Source organism: Pelecanus crispus, chromosome Z, assembly GCF_030463565.1.
Source record: "Pelecanus crispus isolate bPelCri1 chromosome Z, bPelCri1.pri, whole genome shotgun sequence".
Taxonomy (NCBI): Eukaryota; Metazoa; Chordata; class Aves; order Pelecaniformes; family Pelecanidae; genus Pelecanus; species Pelecanus crispus.
This window is the reverse complement of record NC_134676.1, coordinates 10,639,409-10,657,659: the sequence shown is the minus strand read 5'-3', so window position 1 is coordinate 10,657,659 and position 18,251 is coordinate 10,639,409. Positions and strand designations below refer to the sequence as shown.

Sequence of the window (18,251 nt, the reverse complement as noted above, 5' to 3'; positions counted from 1 at the left end):
AACAAACCCCAAAATGAAAAAATAAAAAACCAAAACCCAAAAAACCAAACCAACCCAAGCGTCCATTATTACTCTATAAAAATTTAAGTTTTCGGATGCTGGCCACCCAGTCAGCAAGGCTTATAAAGAGCAAAAGTAATTTCTACTGCAGACTCAACTGAAGACTGTCCATGACGTGTTTAAAATACCAGTGCACCAGATAGCCACGATGAGATAGTCAGCGATAAGTGTTGAACTTGCTGTTCAGAGCATCTCCACATCTACTTAATATTTTGCTTTCCATAGAACATGTTGTCACAAGCTTGAATAACCTCTGTTCTGACTGTATCTGACTTTTAGGATGTCAAGTACAGTGCTCTGAAGGCCTGTGCGTTCTGGGGCTTAGAGGACAGCAAAGTTAGACTACCTTAAGAGACTGTGAGACAGATTGGCTTTGGTGAATGTATTCATAAAACTGGAGAAACACAGTGTTCCAGTTCAGCTCATACTACAGTCAGTTCCTGGTAAAGGCAGGTCTTTTCTTGTTAAATATGTAAGAGTTCATGGAAATATACTTTCTCCTCATACTTCTTTGAATGCTTTAACTAGCATATAAAGAAACTGAATGTCGGGGTTCAATTTTGGCCAACAAAAATGTATTTCTAAAGTGAAGAAGAGATGTAGGTGATAATGGGGTTAATTGTCTTTTTGATTCTAGATGAGGCTCTGAGCATTGTGAATTGATGTTTGAGCTGAAGCATCTCATTGCAACTTTAATTGTTGAGTATCCATTACTTGTGAGTGCTAGTGAGCAGTTGGGTGTTGAACACGTCCTTGTCCATGCAGTCACAGCAATTTTCTTGCTTTTCTTCTGAGTATTATTGTGCGTTTAAGTCGGTGCTAGCCAGCTTGCACTAAAGCTGCTGCCCTGACAAGTTGTGTGCTGAGCCACGTTCATACATTGGGGCTGCAGTAAAAGTACTTTGCTGCTTGTTTGCACATCTCCTTCTGCCCAGGTGCACCACTTGCGGATTGTCCTTAGTTCCCTAAATTTGCAGTTTTACTTTCCACTGTCATGGGGACAGAAACCAGGCAGTTGACCATGACCATTCTGACCAGTTCAGAGATGTTTCCAGTTATCATAGCTACTATAAACCATACTCATCAATTAGCCTTGTGTTAGATGCTGTACAAAAACAGGGGAAATAATAAGTCTGTTGTTTCAAAGTAATTTTAATGCTAGAGGATGAATGAGAATGAAAACTGACTGCCAGAAATGGGATAGCGCTGATGTGTGTGCGGGGGTTGGGTTTTCTTTTGGGTTTCTTTGTTGCCTTTCGACAAAGGTATGTTTTAAAGCAGGGTAATAGGTAGTTTTGTAAATCATTTCTGTAATTATGAGGGAGAACAAAACAAAAATACTGGCTACAGAGGCTGGATTTAAAGGCAAGCATCATAATTTCTCTTGTAAATGAGAGGTGAGAAGTAGAGTGGGCATTGCCAACGACCTCCGTATATGTGCCGAAAGCAGTTTGATGACGGGGAAGAGAGGAACTGCCTGGTTTGTGAATGTGATTTTTGTGTTAGCGTTCTGAGGAGGTATGAGAGTGGTTAAATTCCAGGCATCAAAACAAGACAGCAGGTATTACAGAAATTTAAGGAGTGATACAGCTGGAGCTGAAATTTCAGCAGAGTCGCAGATAGAAAAGTCTGTATGTTAAATAATTGGAAAAAGCTGTGAGATGTAGATGTCATCTGGAAGTACAGATTGAGACAGATCCCAATCAGCTGATAAAAATGCTTTTTATCCACTGCATTTCCCCCTTTACTGTAAAGACTGCGATAAATCCAATAATAGTGTATTAAAGCTGGTTTCTCAGGAATCTCTGTGAAGAGTTCATGGTGAAGGCAGGAAGAGTTCAAGCTACTGCATTTGTATATTATCTGGGTATTGAATCAGTACCCTGCCTTAACTCATGCTCTTTTTTTTTTCTTTCTTCCAGATTTTCTATTTTGTACATACATTGTTTTGTATATACTGTATATGATGACTTCGGTGGGCAGTGAACGTACCCGGGGCACTCGGGACAAAACACAAATTTCAACACAGCCAACACAACCACAGAAACAAGTAGTACAGGTATGTGCTACTATGTAATCTTCTTTGAGTTGAAAATGAGCATGTAATGATACACATTTCTTCCCAAAGTCAATAAAAACTGAGAAGAGATGGGGGGGGGAAATCATGGTCTATTTTGGAAGAGTATGTTTGATATCTCGCTTTAATTGCTCAGTAATCCAGCACAGCATTAAGTTGTTCCTGTATCCTTGCCTCTAAAGGAGCTTTGTGTTCTTCAGCAACATGATTTCCCATCAGTGAGGAATTCTACGCCTGTGTCAGGATTTCTGTCCTGTGACCTCAGTGTCCTCAGATCTCAGCTCTTCCATGTGCCATCCTCATGATGCTAGCAGATTTCTGGTCGGTAGAGGAATTTGGGTGGTGGGAAAAGCTTTGTTAGATGCATGCCATATTCTACAGCATGATTCAGGATATCTGCAAGTCACAAAATCCCCAAATTCTTGTGCAGTGTCCTCGCAAAGTGAAATGAAGGTAGCCGTCTGCTAGCGGACTAAAATTATTTTGAGTATCTGCGAGATGGAAATTAAGCTCTTACCCCATTGCATTGATTCTCAGCAGCAGAGTAGTTGTGTGCTTGTCTGGGTTACAGAGAGTGCAAAATGTCTCTGCTCCTGGCAACTCATTATTCTCTTGTCAGGTACTTCTCAAAATTGGACTCAATTCAAGAATTGCCTCAGTTCTCTGCTGGCAGAGAGTGCATCAATCTAGAGGTTCTCCTCTGGGAAATTGTGTCTTTTATTGTTTTCTAGACCGATCTTTAACATGAGGGGCTCTTGTTCTGTTTTGTACAGTATTAATTATGTGAGCTGAAGCCCTTATCTCCTTGCGCTGCAGCACTTTGCGTAGTCATGTTTCATGCGAATGTGTGGATTTAGAAAGTGACTTTCAACAGATGAAGTTGAATTTGTTTTTTGTTTTATAACAAATAAGGCTGCAGGAGTGTAGTGAGCAGGTTGGCAGAAGTGGTAGTTTTCCCTTTTTTTGACATTTGCAAGACAGCAGTGGAGTACTCTGCCCAGTTTTGGGTTCCCTGGCACAAGACAGACATTGACAGATGGAGCAAGTCCAGTGAAGAGCTGCGAAGATAGCTGAGAGGCTGGAGCACAGGATGAATGAGGGGTGGCTCAGGGAACTGCATTTGTTCAGCCCTAAGAAGGCAAGGAAAGGGTGGTGTCTTCTATTCAGACACCTCATGAAAAGGGTATAGAAAAGGTGAAGTCAGACTCTTCTCAGAGAGACAATGGCACAAGCTGGAACACTGTAAATTCCAGCTGTTAAAAGGAAGAAAACTGTTTACCATGAACAAGGTCATGGATTAGACAGATTGTGGGATCTCTGTCTGGCCCCAAGCAGCTCCTCTGATGGGACATGCTCTCAGTGGGAGGTTGCACTGAGTATCCCTGGAGGACCTTTCCAACCTATGTGATTCATTGATTTTAAGCATTAAGTCTTACAGACCTTTTTCTGCATTTTGTCCACTGATTCTACTTCTTGCATAATAGATACTGGTTTGGTCAATTCAGTGGAAAAGATGGTTGTTTAATGTACAGCAATTATGTTTTAGTGCAACATATTTTTTTATTGTTCAGATATCAGATGGACCTTCTTCCTTAGTCAGGCTTTAAAGATCAACAGAAACGTGTGGGATTTTACTGTTTAATCACCACTGACTGATTCTTCTGAATGTAAAATAATGTTGCTTTCCCAAATGGAGATTTCATTGTAATAATATCACATTGATCATTATTTAAGAAATTACATCACAGTTCTTTCGCATTGCTTCTGGGTAATAAATACACTGTTTTTATTATATGATCGGGGCCTATTACTGTCACTTAATTTTGTGTTTTGCACACTTCTGTTTTCTGGTAGTTTGAACTTGTTGGTTAAAAATTTCCTTCACTCTATTATGCCGTAAAGGTAATATATCTTGTAAGGTTGAGTGAAGTTTTAGGTGTCTTAACATGCTACTGTGTTCTTAGTCACAACTAAAACTTAATTATACTCTTTTATAGGATACTACAGTGTTACTTGTAACGATGGTGCCTTAAAAATAAAGAACCACCACTTGCTGGGAAAAAACGAAAACTTTTTGTGACAATGATATGGCCTTTGTGTAGTAAACACTTCTGGTGGGTTTTTGTGGGTTTTGTGTTTTTTTTTTTTTTTCTTCTGAATCTTCAATTCCATCTGGGTATAATCCACTGGCATAAATATTAGCAGTATGTGTGCCTACTTGTGTTTCTAAGCTCTCTGCATACACAGGAAAACTGAAGATGCGGTCACACATTTGATATTGTTATAAAATTGGTATATTTTTGTCTTCTAACGTGGACTTGAAAAAAAGTTGGTTTACGGAAAAAATGAATCTTAATGGCTTCCTGTTTCTGGTCAAATATGCTGTCATGTCTCTATAGAAATTACATTGAACGTTTTTACTCTGGATATCTTTAAAGGAAATCTCTTCACTAGCTTAAAAGTTGTAGTAGGCCTGAGGAGGCTAAAGGCAGAATGAGAAGATGGATTAACAAGGCTTAATTCCTGAAACCAGCAGACCTTTTGTTTTTGCTCTCTGCTGAGCTCACAGCAGACACCAAGAAGGAGCTCCTTTGCACAGAGCACCGCACTGACCAGGAGGCTTTCGTGGAGGGCAGCAGCAGGCCTGGCATGAGGAATTCCAGAGCAGGCTCTCCTCTGTGTTACTGACTGACGTATGAAGCTGTCAGCGTGACACTTTGAAAATGTGAAGTAGTGCAGAGTACTTAACTCTGTTACAAACACTAATTGTCTTGGAACGTCGCCTCTGAGCATGGCAAATGTTGCTTGCCTCAAGAAACTGGGAGAGCTGCAGTAACTTCTTGGAAAATAAGCAGCTGGTGGTGTACGGTGGAGTAATTTTTAGACTCTTCTCAGCATTTACTCTTGGCAACCTCCTCTAGAGCTTGTATTTGTGGTAAACTCCAAAAACGAAGCAGTTTGAGGCTGATTGAGGCTGATTAAATCTGAGCTCATGAGACACAGAATTTCGTGTGGGTATCCTGTGAAGTGAGACTGAAAGGTGAGATTCAACCAGCTGCCCAGGATGAATCCTTTCTGTCAAGAGTTTCAGTGCATGAGGCGGTCCTCTTCTCAGTGAAGAAGTCTTCTGCAGCACATCAGCCTGCATTTTGGGTCATCCTGGCTCTCTTCAGTATCAGCCTTCTCTAGCACAAGACAGTAGCCTCTTCTCTTTGAGCAGAAATCACATTCGGTCCAGGATCATGTAGCATACAGTTATCTTTGGTATTTTCATGGGAGTGCAGTTCAAGTAGACTGCAAATGCTGCACTATGAAGAGTGGCCTGTACGATGAGACATTAGCGTTCTTGAGTTGCTTTCGCTCTGGGGCAGCCATAGCCTATTTGGATTTATGGCACTTTACTGCATCCATTCATTTTAGTCTTTCAGCTTTTGGAGAAGTTGCCAGCATGGATTTGTGGTCCAGAAATGTTACAGAAGCACCAAATATTTCATCAATAGCAAGATCCTTTTGCAGTTTTCAGAGATCAGTATTTGACTATAAAGAAAATAAGTGCAGCTGTTCACAGGCAAAATCTTGAGGCATGACTCAGTCTCTTTTTAAGTGCTCATAAAACTAGAGTCAGGTTGTTGTTGGGAGAATCATGGAAGGTGATGTGAGCAGGAATCATCAGAGATGTTGTTAATTTAGAAATACTGTTGCCAGTTTGTTACAATAAAATTCTAACTCTGGAATGGTAGATACTAAATAAAAGTAAAAGTAATAATATCAAAGCGTAGGCTTCTGTGGTAAATTCTGTTTTATTATATGGTTGTCTTGTCTATGCGGTGACCTTTAACTGTGGTTCAAACACATGAGAACGTGTTGAAATTGCTTCTGTCCCAGCTAACTTTTTAACTATAAAATGGGCATAGAGGAGGTGTTAATCCCTTCCCCATAGCACCTCTGTGCTTGTTGCGTATGTTCTTTTTGCGAATCTGGAGAAAAAATTATAGTGACACTAGGAGATACTTTAAAAAGTGTATTGTTACCTTCCGTGTACTTTATTGGATGTTTGCGTTTTTCAGGCAACAGCAGAACAGATTCGCCTTGCTCAGATGATCTACGATAAGAATGACGCAGATTTTGAAGATAAAGTGAAACAAGTATGTTTCTATGGTACAGAGTTTTTATGCCATGCAATAAGGTGCTCCAAAGCTGGCTTACGTTTTGGAGCTAGAGCGTCTGTTTCTGATTTAGATTAAACCTTTTTTAGAAGGATGTAAGTTTACTAGGAAAAGGTGCTCTTATTGCACTGTAAAGTACAAGAAATTGTGTGGTAATACAGCTCTGGCTGTGTAGTTACACTGGTGTATTTTCCTTTGTAGACAAGCCTTTAAGCCAAAACTCATCTGTGCTAATGTCTCTTCCAGATAGTTATGGTCCTGATACTTAATGATTGTCAGAATAAAGAGTGCATTCAGCTTGTCCACATGTACATGCACATGGGAAAAATACGTCACCTGTATAAACTGAGTTTGCTAATATCTTGGCTTTTTTTCAGGAAAAGTAAATTAAAGGTGAATTGAAGTGCTATTTAAAAAAAAAAAAATCTGACCTCCCAGATCTGTGTATGCATTCAAATAATTGAATTACCCTGTGAAAATGAAATCTCACACCATTTCCTCTACCATGCTGAGTTATAGGTGTAGATGCTCGAGCTTCTGTTACTCAGTTATAGCTGAGACCATTAATTCAAGCAGTACTGAGAATCTGGGTCCCTGTTCTGCTGTGGGTATCAGTGATTTTGTCCAAGCGAACACATCACAACTCACAAAGAACCTAGGAGTACACCCAGAAGGAGAGAACAATTAGCATAAATGCATTAATGCAGCAGAGGAGCAGATTTCTTGATATCTTTTCCTTTGTAAAACCTCCTCTGAAGCACTGTTAAGTGCTTTTTGTTGTTCTGGTTATAAACTTGTTCTGTTGCTGTGCCAGAAGTGAAGTCTTGTACTTCCTGAAGCCAAAGGACCCTCATCAATAGTGCCTGTAGCTCTGCTGGTGGGAAGGATAAGAATTAAGTTCTGCATAGGAGATCTGCAATATTTTACATTGTGCATATGTATTTCTAGCTCATATAGCTTTTTTTCTGTTTGAGCGAAGTTCCTGGGTGTGTCCCATGACAGACTGTGATTATTTCCATCCCACACTCCTCAGGATGTGCACCGCACGTCCACAGAGCATAATTCAGTACTAGGTCTCCTTAAGCAGCCATCGCTTATGCATTTTGTGTGGCCTTATGCTGAAATGGATTGAGGGAGCTGATCTGGCTGAAAAATAACCTTTTTCTTAGTGTGTATGTTTTTCCAGGTGGATCTGTTCTCTGCCATGCCTTACCTTATGGTGTTCTCACACAGTGGGATAAAAAGGGGGATGTTTAGTGGGGAGAGGGAGAGGATGATACTGAAGCGATCCTGGTCTTTTACATCTTTACCCTCATATACTGCTGTCTCTGGGGTGACAGCATTTGCTGCAAGCATGAAGGGAAAAGAAGAAGGTGTAAAAGAGAGTGCTTTCTTGATTACCATTTAATTTGTGTTTTATCCTGTCTCTTGTCTGAATCCCAAGCAGATCTGTAAAATGCAGATACCTTTATTTAGGATTTTAGTTTGCTCTGACACAGTAGCTATGCACTTTCTTGGAATCCGTGGTGGTCCTAACTCTTATTTTCTTCTGATGATAATTTAGATATTTTAACATGTCTGACTTTTACTACCAGCTTATGGAAGTGACGGGGAAAAACCAGGATGAGTGCATAGTGGCACTACATGATTGTAATGGGGACGTGAACAGAGCAATCAACATACTGCTGGAAGGAAGTTCAGACACGGTAAGGTTTTACTTTCATAAACCTCTCTTTCTGTTTGCTGCATCTTTCTACTCCTAAGAAGTGATTGGGAAAGTAGTATTTTGGAATCTTTTGATTTCCGTGTCTCCATTCGTATTCTTTTTAAGGCAATGGACACCCGGGCAGCTTCTCTACTGCATGCACACCTTAGAGTAGGATGAACCTTGAAAATGTTGTGGGTGTTCATCTGGTCTCTTGCAGAGTCCTCTGGCTTTCATTTGCACACAGCAATTTTAACTGAAGCAGAACTCAGTGCTCTGGCAGATGTGGGCCTGTTTTTTTTCTTCAGTGTTTGTAGTTAGTCTGTGGCAACTCTGCAACCCTGAGACCTGAGTCTAAGTGTGTGCCAGGAAGGGCAATCTTTATAAACCTAAAGGTGAGGCAGATACTTTGTCATGCAAATTCTGTAAGTGTGCATTGCCAGTATTGAAGTTGGAGGAGGTTTCTACATCTGAAATTTGCATTGACAACACTACTAATGGCAGAAGAGTATGCAGCAAGTAGTTGCTGCTTTCACTGTGTTGCTTATTTGCATGACTATTGAAAAACAGAAAGAGGAGACTAAACAAAGTTGTGGTTTAACCCCAGCCAGCAACTCGGCACCACGCAGCTGCTTGCTTGCTCCCCCCTCGGTGGGATGGGGGAGAGAATCAGAAGAGTAAAAGGGAGAAAACTGGTGGCCTGAGGTAAAGACAGTTTAATAGGTGAAGCAAAAGCTGCGTATGCAAGCAAAGCAAACCAAGGAATTCATTCACTGCTTCCCATTGGCAGGCAGGTGTTCAGCCATCTCCAGGAAAGCAGGGCTCCATCACACGTAATGGTTGCTTGGGAAGACAAAATGCCATTGCTCTGAATGTCCCCCCATTCCTTCTTCTTCCCCCACCTTTATATGCTGAGTATGATGTCATATGGTGTGGGATATCCCTTTGGTCAGCTGGGGTCAGCTGTCCCAGCTGTGTCCCCTCCCAGCTTCTTGTGCACCCCCAGCCTGCTTGCTGGTGGGGTGGGGTGAGGAGCAGAAAAGGCCTTGATCCTGTGTGAGCACTGCTCAGCACTAACTAAAGCATCCCTGTATTGTCATCCTTGTTTTCAGCACAAATCCAAAACAGCCCTGAACTAGCTACTGTGAAGAAAATTAACTCTGTCCCAGCCAAAACCAGTACAGTATATAACAACAACTAATGTCGCTTATAATGTTGCACGGAGCAATTTTTTTATCCCAGAGATATCAGGAAAATATGTTTTCACTGGAGGGATTTCTTACAGTTTATTCTAGGCAGTAAACTAGATTTCATCTCATCTAAGTTGGGAAAGAAACCTGGACTTCCTTTCTTAATGCTGAACATACAGTATTTCCTGTGATTTGTCAGGATGTGTACTCTGGCTTATTGTTAATGAGGAAACACCCCCCCCACACACACCCTAAATCTAGGACACATACCGTTCTGACTGAGGGGACTTTCTTTTCTATCCCCTTTTTATTTGGAAGAGTTGAGGTCACCTAAAACACAAAAGTATATAATACCGAGTAAGCTGGCAAGTTGGGAGTAGAAGAGAACATCTCACCTTGATAAATCTGTCTTATTAATGTGCTGGTATTGTGTTCACTTGTACTTTTTGTATTTGCCATTTTCTAGTTGAAAATAGTTTTCTGGTTGATAGAGTATGTTAAATGCTTCCTTACTTTAGCAAATTGTTGTAAGTGATCATGACACGAAAAAGACTTTCTGAACTCATTTATCAATCAGAAGCAACATACCCATTTGTTCTGCTCTTTTGTCAAGTCCCTCTGAACCCCCTGCTCTCTGTAGACAAAATGCGACTCAGAAACAGAGAACTTAATACTTGTTCCTCCTTGAGCCCTTTAATTGAAGGGCATGAAGAAATTTATTCTTCTTTATGGAAATTTGTGGGCCTCTAACTTGAAGGGTTTGTTTTAAGGCCATTATGCTGCAGGACAGTTTAACCATGGATTTGATGTAAAGCTGGAAGCAGAGGTACAACTAGTTCTGAATGCAGATTTCCAAATCTCTTTTTCTAGTTTCACTCTGCTTTGATGCACTAGAAGTTTTTTTTTAACCTCATTTGGAAGAAGATGCATCTATCTAATTTGAGAAATTAGAAGAGCAAGGAGTGATAGCTAGAATGTCTGTTTATAATTTCTTTGGTACTCTGCCAGTCTTGTTTGTTTGTTTGTTTTAACGCTGTGATCTTTAAGGCTTTATGCTGTGTGACTGTTAGTGTTTATGAAGACTTTTCACTTGCAATAGTTGTGACAGTCTGGCTTTGGATAGGTAAGAGGCTTGTGGATGAGAGTAGAGGAGGGCATGTTTCTTTGCCTGAGACTTCTATTCATTTAACTTCCTACAGGTGTAAGATCCGTTTTATGCCCAACCATGTTTTACTTCCTAAACCTTTGAAGACAGAACAAAGAGGACCTTTCAGATTATTCTGCTTTCCATCTAAGATCAGGCCAGCAAGAAGGCTTCTGTTACACATTTTTGAAGGTCAGGCCCACAACTGTCATTTGGGTTGCTTCAGGCATTGTCAGATGAAATTGTAATCAGTTAGCTCTCTTCCAAAACCAGGCAGCTTTGATAGTCTGTGATGGATTCCCATGCCCAGAGGTAGCATCACCCTCTATCTTAAAGGACCTGCCCAACTTCTCAAGGCTTTCTTCAAAATTATTGTGGGAAAGCATGAATCTGTTGGATCCATAGTGGTCCTTTTACTGATCCTCCCAAGTCATGCAAAACCTTACTAAGGAGAGGCTGCTTCCTCTTAAGCTTTGCAGGATCATCCAGTTTTGGGTATTAATTAAAATGGTCAAAGATCTTTTGGAGCTGTGCCCATCAGTGAAATAGTGTATTCTGAACTGTATAGAGCCAGCAGTGTGCCCAGGTGGCCAAGAAGGCCAACAGCATCCTGGCTTGTGTCAGGAATAGCGTGGCCAACAGGAGCAGGGAGGTGATTGTTCCCCTGTACTCGGCGCTGGTGAGGCCGCACCTGGAATACTGTGTCCGGTTTTGGGCCCCTCAGTACAAGAAAGACATTGAGGTGCTGGAGCGTGTCCAGAGAAGGGCAACAGAGCTGGTGCAGGGTCTGGAGCACAGGGCTTGTGAGGAGCGGCTGAGGGAACTGGGGCTGTTTAGTCTGGAGAAGAGGAGGCTGAGGGGAGACCTTATTGCTCTCTACAACTACCTGAAAGGAGGTTGTAGTGAGGTGGGTGTTGGTCTCTTCTCCCATGTAGTTAGCGATAGGATGAGAGGAAATGGGCTCAAGCTGCGCCAGGGGAGGTTTAGGTTGGATATTAGGAAAAATTTCTTCACGGAAAGAGTGGTCAAGCATTGGAACAGGCTGCCCAGAGAGGTGGTGGAGTCCCCATCCCTGGAAGTGTTCAAAAAACGGGTAGACGTGGCACTTGGGGACATGGTTTAGTCTAGTCTACCCTTGATTGGTTTAGAGTAGACTTGGTAGTGTGGGTTAATGGTTGGACTGGATGATCTTAAAGGTCTTTTCCAACCTAAACGATTCTATGATTCTGTGATTCTATAACTTAGTTTTTCAGTTGTCAGTGCAGTTATCTTTTCTCCTGTGAAGTGTCTCTAAAGCTCTAGGAGTGTTTTATTGTGTAATGCAGTTACACAGGCTATGACAGGTAAAGCCGTATGATAGTTCTTTGCTTTGCAACTATGGCTCAATAGACTTAACCATCTGATTGCGTAATATATGAGGTGCTGTGCTATTCTTAGCAAGTGTTTTAGTCATTTTATTTTCAACTCCTACAGATACTCCTATGGAGCTGATACGATCCCTGAATTTATTTTAAACATGGAGTTTAATATTGAAGCTGAAGCCTGATGTTTGGACCTTGGTCCCTTGTGTTGTTCAGACATAGTTTCTCCTGTATTTTGCTGTGTGTGATGAGCTGTAGCTGTTAAGAGTGGATGGTCTGGCTTATCACAGCCCCAGTTTTTGCAAGTTGTTGTTCTGCCATTCTGTCTCTTGGTGCTTGAATTCTAGTACATCTGGATAATGGTTTTTCTTCCCACCCACGCTTAGTTCATATACTTATTCTCATCAATCCCTTGTTCAGTGATGCTTATAAGCATTTTTTCATTTTCTTGGGAGAAAAAGATAGCTCTGTGCATGCTCCCTTGCTAGATTTATGGAGGTAGTAGAGAGGGAACCTGTTGCTTGCTTTGCAGATTTTCTGTGTTGCGGTCATAGCTAGGTTTCCTTGAACTAGTAAAAGTCCGTTATAGCCAGAAATATTTGGGATTCTTACATTCTGTAAGACAATCCGACTTCTAAAATTTGTTTCTTTCTCATCTCTTCCCAAAAATACAGCCTGTGTTTCCATTTGTATCAGTGTAGTTTGCAAGTTATTACATATACGATGTTATGCAAATACCCATTTTTTTTCCATGAACTGGAGTGGTGTGAGGTGGAAGTATGCATTGAGAGCTGTCTCTTCCTTTTTGACTTTTGTATCTAATTCTGTTCTACCCAAATAGACTTCTTGGGAGACTGTAGGGGGAAAGAAGAAAAGCCTTGGAAAGGAAAGTTTGGAAAACAAAGAGAACAGAGAAAAACGAGGGGACAGAGAAGTGAGTCGTGGACGGGGAAGTACCAACAGACGGGGAAGAGGAGGCAGCCGTGGCCGAGAGTGTATGTATAGGGGTTCATTTTTAAAGATTCAGACACTTTTCTTGCAGCTGAAACTGGCTGAGTTAAAAGTGAGTGCTCAATGGATACAAGTTCATCTGAGCTGTAGCTCAGCGTGGAAGGGATCATAACTTGTTTGTGTGACAGGTATGCTTGATCTGTCTACATGAATTGGTTTTGGGATGGTCTGTGCTGGTTCAGAGACACTCAGTTTAATTTAAATTTCTGTCCTTTTTTGATTAATTGATCTTGTACAAATTGCTGTTCTTTAAGTTTCAGAATTGACTCTTTGTAAGACTGCTTGAGAGCAAGTATGTCGCTGCACAGCTGATACACGTTTTTGTTTCTTTTAATGAAAAAAATTATCCAGCTTTCACTCCATCTCCTTTTATGAGTGGGAGAACCTGAAGGTGTTCTCATCTTCTCATAAGGGGAATGGAAAGACTGGGATCATTATTAATCTCTAGCATATATTACTTACATAAGCCAACCAAAGGTGAGTTTCTACAACAGAGAAAATTCTTTGAGTTGAAACATTTAAAAATTTGCTACAGTTTATACAGGTGCAGTAATACATTGTACAAAAGCAAACTGATGTTTCCACCTTAGGTGGATTCACATTAGATCACTGTTGGATACAAGTTGCTTTTTTCTCTAAGTTTTATCAGCAGTATCAAAGCTGCATACATTGTCTGTAAGGGCCAGACACAACACTGATAGATGAGCAGAGAAACTGGAATGAAAACAATTATGTTTAGCTTTTCACTTAAAAGTGGGAAAAATATTTACAATATTAGCCAACTCTTCTAATTCGTTATTGGAATATATTCAAATGTTGTGCCAATGAAGACTTTGTGAACCTTTGTAGAATAGAGGAACCTCAAGATAGAAAAAAATATTAATAAAACTTGCAGCTATGCTTAGAACAAATTGAAATTGGATCCATCAAAATGAAAGTGAGGGGCAAATTTTTGCCAGAGCCAGATGCCGCTTGTCTCTTTTTGTAAACAGGAATTAAGGATTTTTCAGATGGTTACGAAATCTTGATATTCTCTTCCCAGCTTTGTGTCCAAGCATTAATGATTTTATTGCTGCCATTAGAAGAAGTTGTGCAGTGCAAAATCTCAGCAGTGTTTTAAGTGGCCAGTCTTTTTTTTTCCTTCCTTTAAGGAGCCAGCCATCTTTCAGAGTACCTCCTCAGGAGTTCCACAAAATAGTTAAGTTGCAGTGCTTTTCTAATGCCCCACCTTCACCCAGTGGTCATCCCTCTGTTTTAAATACAGAGGAGGGTTCTTTTAAGTTTCCTTGGCTGCACAGGGATGTGGTATAGGCAGACAGAGGAGTTGGTGTTCTTGGTTATCCCTTATTCTTTCACTGTTGCCACCCAGTGCGTTATCAAGGAAGTGTAGTATGAAGCAGCTGTATTTCCTAACTCGTTAAAGAGCTGAGGCCATAATTAATTTAATAGTGTAGGCTGCAAAACACTGCACTGTCCCGTTTTGTGTCCCACCCCCCCCAAAAAAACCCCAAGCCCAAACCACAACAAAACCCAGAAGTGTGTCTGATGAGGGACGTTTCCCTTGTATTAGATATTTTGCTTCCTAATTGTCCAGTGCAAAGCAAACTTAACTTTCTTGTAGCTAGGCCCCCAAAGAAGAGGGCTGACTGAGATCTGTGGACCACACTTTAAAATCTTGCCTTTTCTTTTGGAGTTTAGGTTAAGCAGATGGCTATATTGTCTCACGTATGCGTCTCTAAAGCTTCTCTTAAGCTGTCCTCTCTCCACAGTTAGAGCTGAAGAGAATGGAGTGGACAACAATCAAGGAGACAGGCCCTCAGATCGTGGGAAACGTGGCCGTGGGAGAGGTGAGATGGTGGCGTTGGTGTGGGACTGGCACTGATTTCATGTCCTGAAATGGAGCTCTCCCATTTATTTCTTTAAACACTTCTTTTTAAGCATTTGTTGGTCATCCTTTGATTCCATAAGCACTTCAGCCACCTTTAATTTAGGTACATCCCCCTCCCTTACCCCTTGTCATGTCTTGGTCTCAGAACAACTTAAAAGAGTTGACACAAATCACCTTTATGGTAATTTCCTGTGGAGAGCTGTTTTCCCAGGTTGACTCATGCCAGCCTCCTGTGAGTGGGAATGCACTGTGCTCCTCAGGATGTACCTTGGCAGCATGAGAATACAAGATACCTTCTGTAGGGCTCTCAGGGAGGGATTTAATCTGTACTTGTGCTGTTTCTCTGGGGTGGATCCAGTTGTCAGGCTTGCCTTCTGTTTTCGGTAGCCAATGAGAGAAAGTACAAGCTACCTTAGAGACTTTTTGGTAAGAGAAGTTGTTTGACGTGGAAGATCTCCTCTTCACAGAGGAGAACTGGAGCCTTAGGTACAACTCCGATCCTATCCTGTAGAAGACATAGGAAAGATATTGATAATGGATTTGATGTGGAATCAAGGGGTGTGTGGTTGGTTTGGATTTTCACAGGTTGGAGTGGAAAGAGGCTTGTTTTTTCTTGGAGCAGGAGGAGTGAAAATGAGTAATCTGGGTACAGTGCAGATTGTGGGGGGAAGTGGGTATTAAATGAGTTAAATTGATCAAGTGCACAGCAGAGCTAATGTACTTAATAAGTAACATCTGACTTATGAAAAATTCTGCCTTCAAAGGACTCTCTTTTCTGTGGAATATCTAGTAACAAGGCATTCAAAGACAGGTGCATCCAACTTCATTGTCTCCAGATCTGCATCTTGAAGGAGTGGAAAGATGCAAAGACATGTAGCTTCCGGAGGGTTGTGAGAATAACTTTGTTGAGCCTGTGGATCAGAAAAGACCAAATAGTGTGTACAGAGAGGTAGCTTTGCAGGGGAGGGTGTGGTATAGTTCACAGCTATGTTTTTCAGTATGTTAGGACTGTTAATAGAGGGAATGTAAGTCTTTCAGCATTTGTGTTATAAAATTATCCTTTATACTCAAATTATAAATATGAAGGTAGGATTTTTAAAAAAATTTTGGGTGAAACTTGGAGGTTAATTTCAAATGCAGCCTATTTTTTGCTTTGTGACCTTGTGAACAATACACTGCTTTTGTTATTAACACTGTAGCTCTCTAGATGAATATCATATGTCTCAAGCCAAAGTACTTAATCGTCAGATGAAACTGACATATCTGAAGAAATAGGAACAACTTCAGCCAACTTCTGTTCACTGGCTTAGTGTACATAGTATTACTGTATCTCTCTAACAAATATTTTAGACTGTATATTCATGTGAGCAAAGTATCTTAATGAAGTGTTCTCAACTGTCTGTGATAAACCTGTTGAATGACTTCAGGATCATTATATTACAAGTGTGTGTATTCTGGGGCAGGAAATACCTAATTTAATTTTATAATGCAAGCCCTTGAAATCTGCAGGGAGTTGTATAAAGCTGTGTAATTCACTTCTCGGTATTTCAGGGATGCATGACCTTATTTCTTTGGGTATTAGTAGAAATAATTCAAAAAAGCTTCCTGCCGTTTCATTCATGTAGTCTTTCTTGTCTGTTACACAGAATAGTCAAATGTGGGATAAAGTACTGAAAAAAAGCTAAAAGTAAATACATTGCTGGTAATCACCACAGAACCCTTTTTTAGAAATGTTTTGTGCAGAGTGTGTGTGTGTAGGAATCTAGGCATTGGATACAAAATTAGGGGCCAGCTAATATCTGAGCAACACACTGTGTCTCTATTTTAAGCTACCTTCTCAGGCTGGAGTTATCTTACTGGCTGCTTTCTAGGGGGAGATTTGCTGGGCCACCGTATTACTACTTTACTGTAGAACAACCTAATTTTAAGCAATTGTATGCACTGAAAGTAGCAGAAATGGGATTGACACTGAGGTGATAATGTACTGTTCACTGAGGCGGGGAAAACCCTGATACTGGGTATTTCAGCCTTGGCGCTGTAGATACTAGCTTCGCTGTGCAGTAGATCTTCTGTTAATGACTGTGTGACATTCCTTGCAACTTTATAGGTTAGTAGGTATACAGTGTACAAACGCCACTGGTTGCTGGTATGCAGGATATCAGGGATTTGAAGTAGATATGTGTTACTGATGGATTAACAGAAAGCAAAAATGCATCACAGGATGTGTTTCAGGACACATCCCAGCTGGAATTGCTCTGCCCTTAATTTTTGCTTGCTAAACTGAGGGTGTAAACTTTGGCTTGGAAAAGAGTCAAGGAATTTCTTTTTTTAAGATGGCCTTCCCATCTGTCTGTCTTTTCAGAACAGAGTTTCTTGAATGAGCTTAATTTAGATGTGAAAAATACTATAATGGTGATGAATAGTAATTGCATTGAAGTGATTATATTTGTGTGTCAGTATTGCAAGGATTTGTAACTGTCTGGAACAGAATCTCATGAAGGAATTATGGAGGAAGATGGTTATGTCTTTAGGATTGTCAGCTCTAGATACGTTTCCTCATTTGTGTTTTAATCAGCTGCAGTGTTATATACAAATTGGCAAACTTTACAGGCACAATTTTTTCTTTTTATGCTGCTGTTTTGTACTGTTCTCAGATCTTCAATTATAAGTGCAGGTCTGGTTCTTCCACTGTCTTCCACTCCATGTTGAAAAGGATGCAGTAGAGCTAGAACAGGCTTTTGAAGGTACTGGGAAGACTGCATTTATGGGGTGTGAGAAACAAGTAGACTAGGACTTCTCTGCCTGCAAAAGAGCGGGCTGAGTGGGTGTATGGTAGGGATCTGTAAAATTTCTGTGGAGAAGGTTCTGTGGGGAAATCAATTGATCACTCCAAGCAAGCATGCAAATGAGTAAATATTAAATTAAATCAGTAGGTTACAGGTTCAAAATGAACTTACAGAGGTGGTCCTTCATACATGTAGCTAACCTGAAGAATTCCTTTCAGTAAGATGTTGTGGGTGCTGAAAGTTTACACACAGAGACTTCACAATTTCATCCAAAAAAAGAGCCGCAGCAAGAAAAGGAAAAACCACTGAGGGCTTTGATGTATGTAAATTGTCTTTGGCTGAGGAAGTCTGAGCCACAAATGGTTGACAACCAGGAGAGTGTCCAGAGAAGCTGCACTGTGGTTTCAGTTCGTGTGCTCTTCTCTAGGTATCTAATTGACCATAGCTGATAATGGGACAGCAAGTAGATGAACTTTTGGACTTGATTCAGCGTAGAAATTGTTACACATGCATGTGTAGAGATTCTCCTGGTTTGCAAAGTGAAAATGGATTTGTTGCTTTGACTTCTGCTCTTCTATTTTCTTCCTCTCTTTCAGAGCAACATGAGCATGCCATAAATGTGGATGCTGACAGGGAATTTTTTTCTAGCAAAACAGAAATAAAAATGAAAGGGAAAAACATTATGTTTTAATTTTGGACTTAGCACGACAAGAAGTCTTTCAAACTCCTGTTTTTTCTGCTGGCTGTATAAGAAAGCAAAGCAGCTTACCCTTTTTGTAAATATCAGACTATAGTCCAGCTTGTATTCTTGAGCTTTTTTTTTTTTTTTTAAATATTTTTTAGATAAGTATGCCATCCTTGAA

The 18,251-nt window shown here is 40.6% G+C and overlaps 1 protein-coding gene across 2 annotated transcripts in view; it reads left to right on the top strand.

Moving 5' to 3' along the window:
• The window catches only part of UBAP2 (ubiquitin associated protein 2), a 248,076-nt gene that overhangs the window by 21,170 nt on the left and 208,655 nt on the right, over positions 1–18,251 (top strand). Inside the window, exons 2-6 of one of the 2 annotated variants that reach the window (XM_075725829.1) lie at positions 1,983–2,119; positions 6,205–6,282; positions 7,899–8,009; positions 12,545–12,698; positions 14,484–14,561. In XM_075725829.1, the coding sequence (XP_075581944.1) occupies positions 2,024–2,119; positions 6,205–6,282; positions 7,899–8,009; positions 12,545–12,698; positions 14,484–14,561 (517 nt within the window). In that variant the 5' untranslated portion in view covers positions 1,983–2,023. Of the gene's footprint in view, positions 1–1,982; positions 2,120–6,204; positions 6,283–7,898; positions 8,010–12,544; positions 12,699–14,483; positions 14,562–18,251 lie in introns of those variants that run through there. The other variant, XM_075725830.1, reaches the window with a different exon arrangement.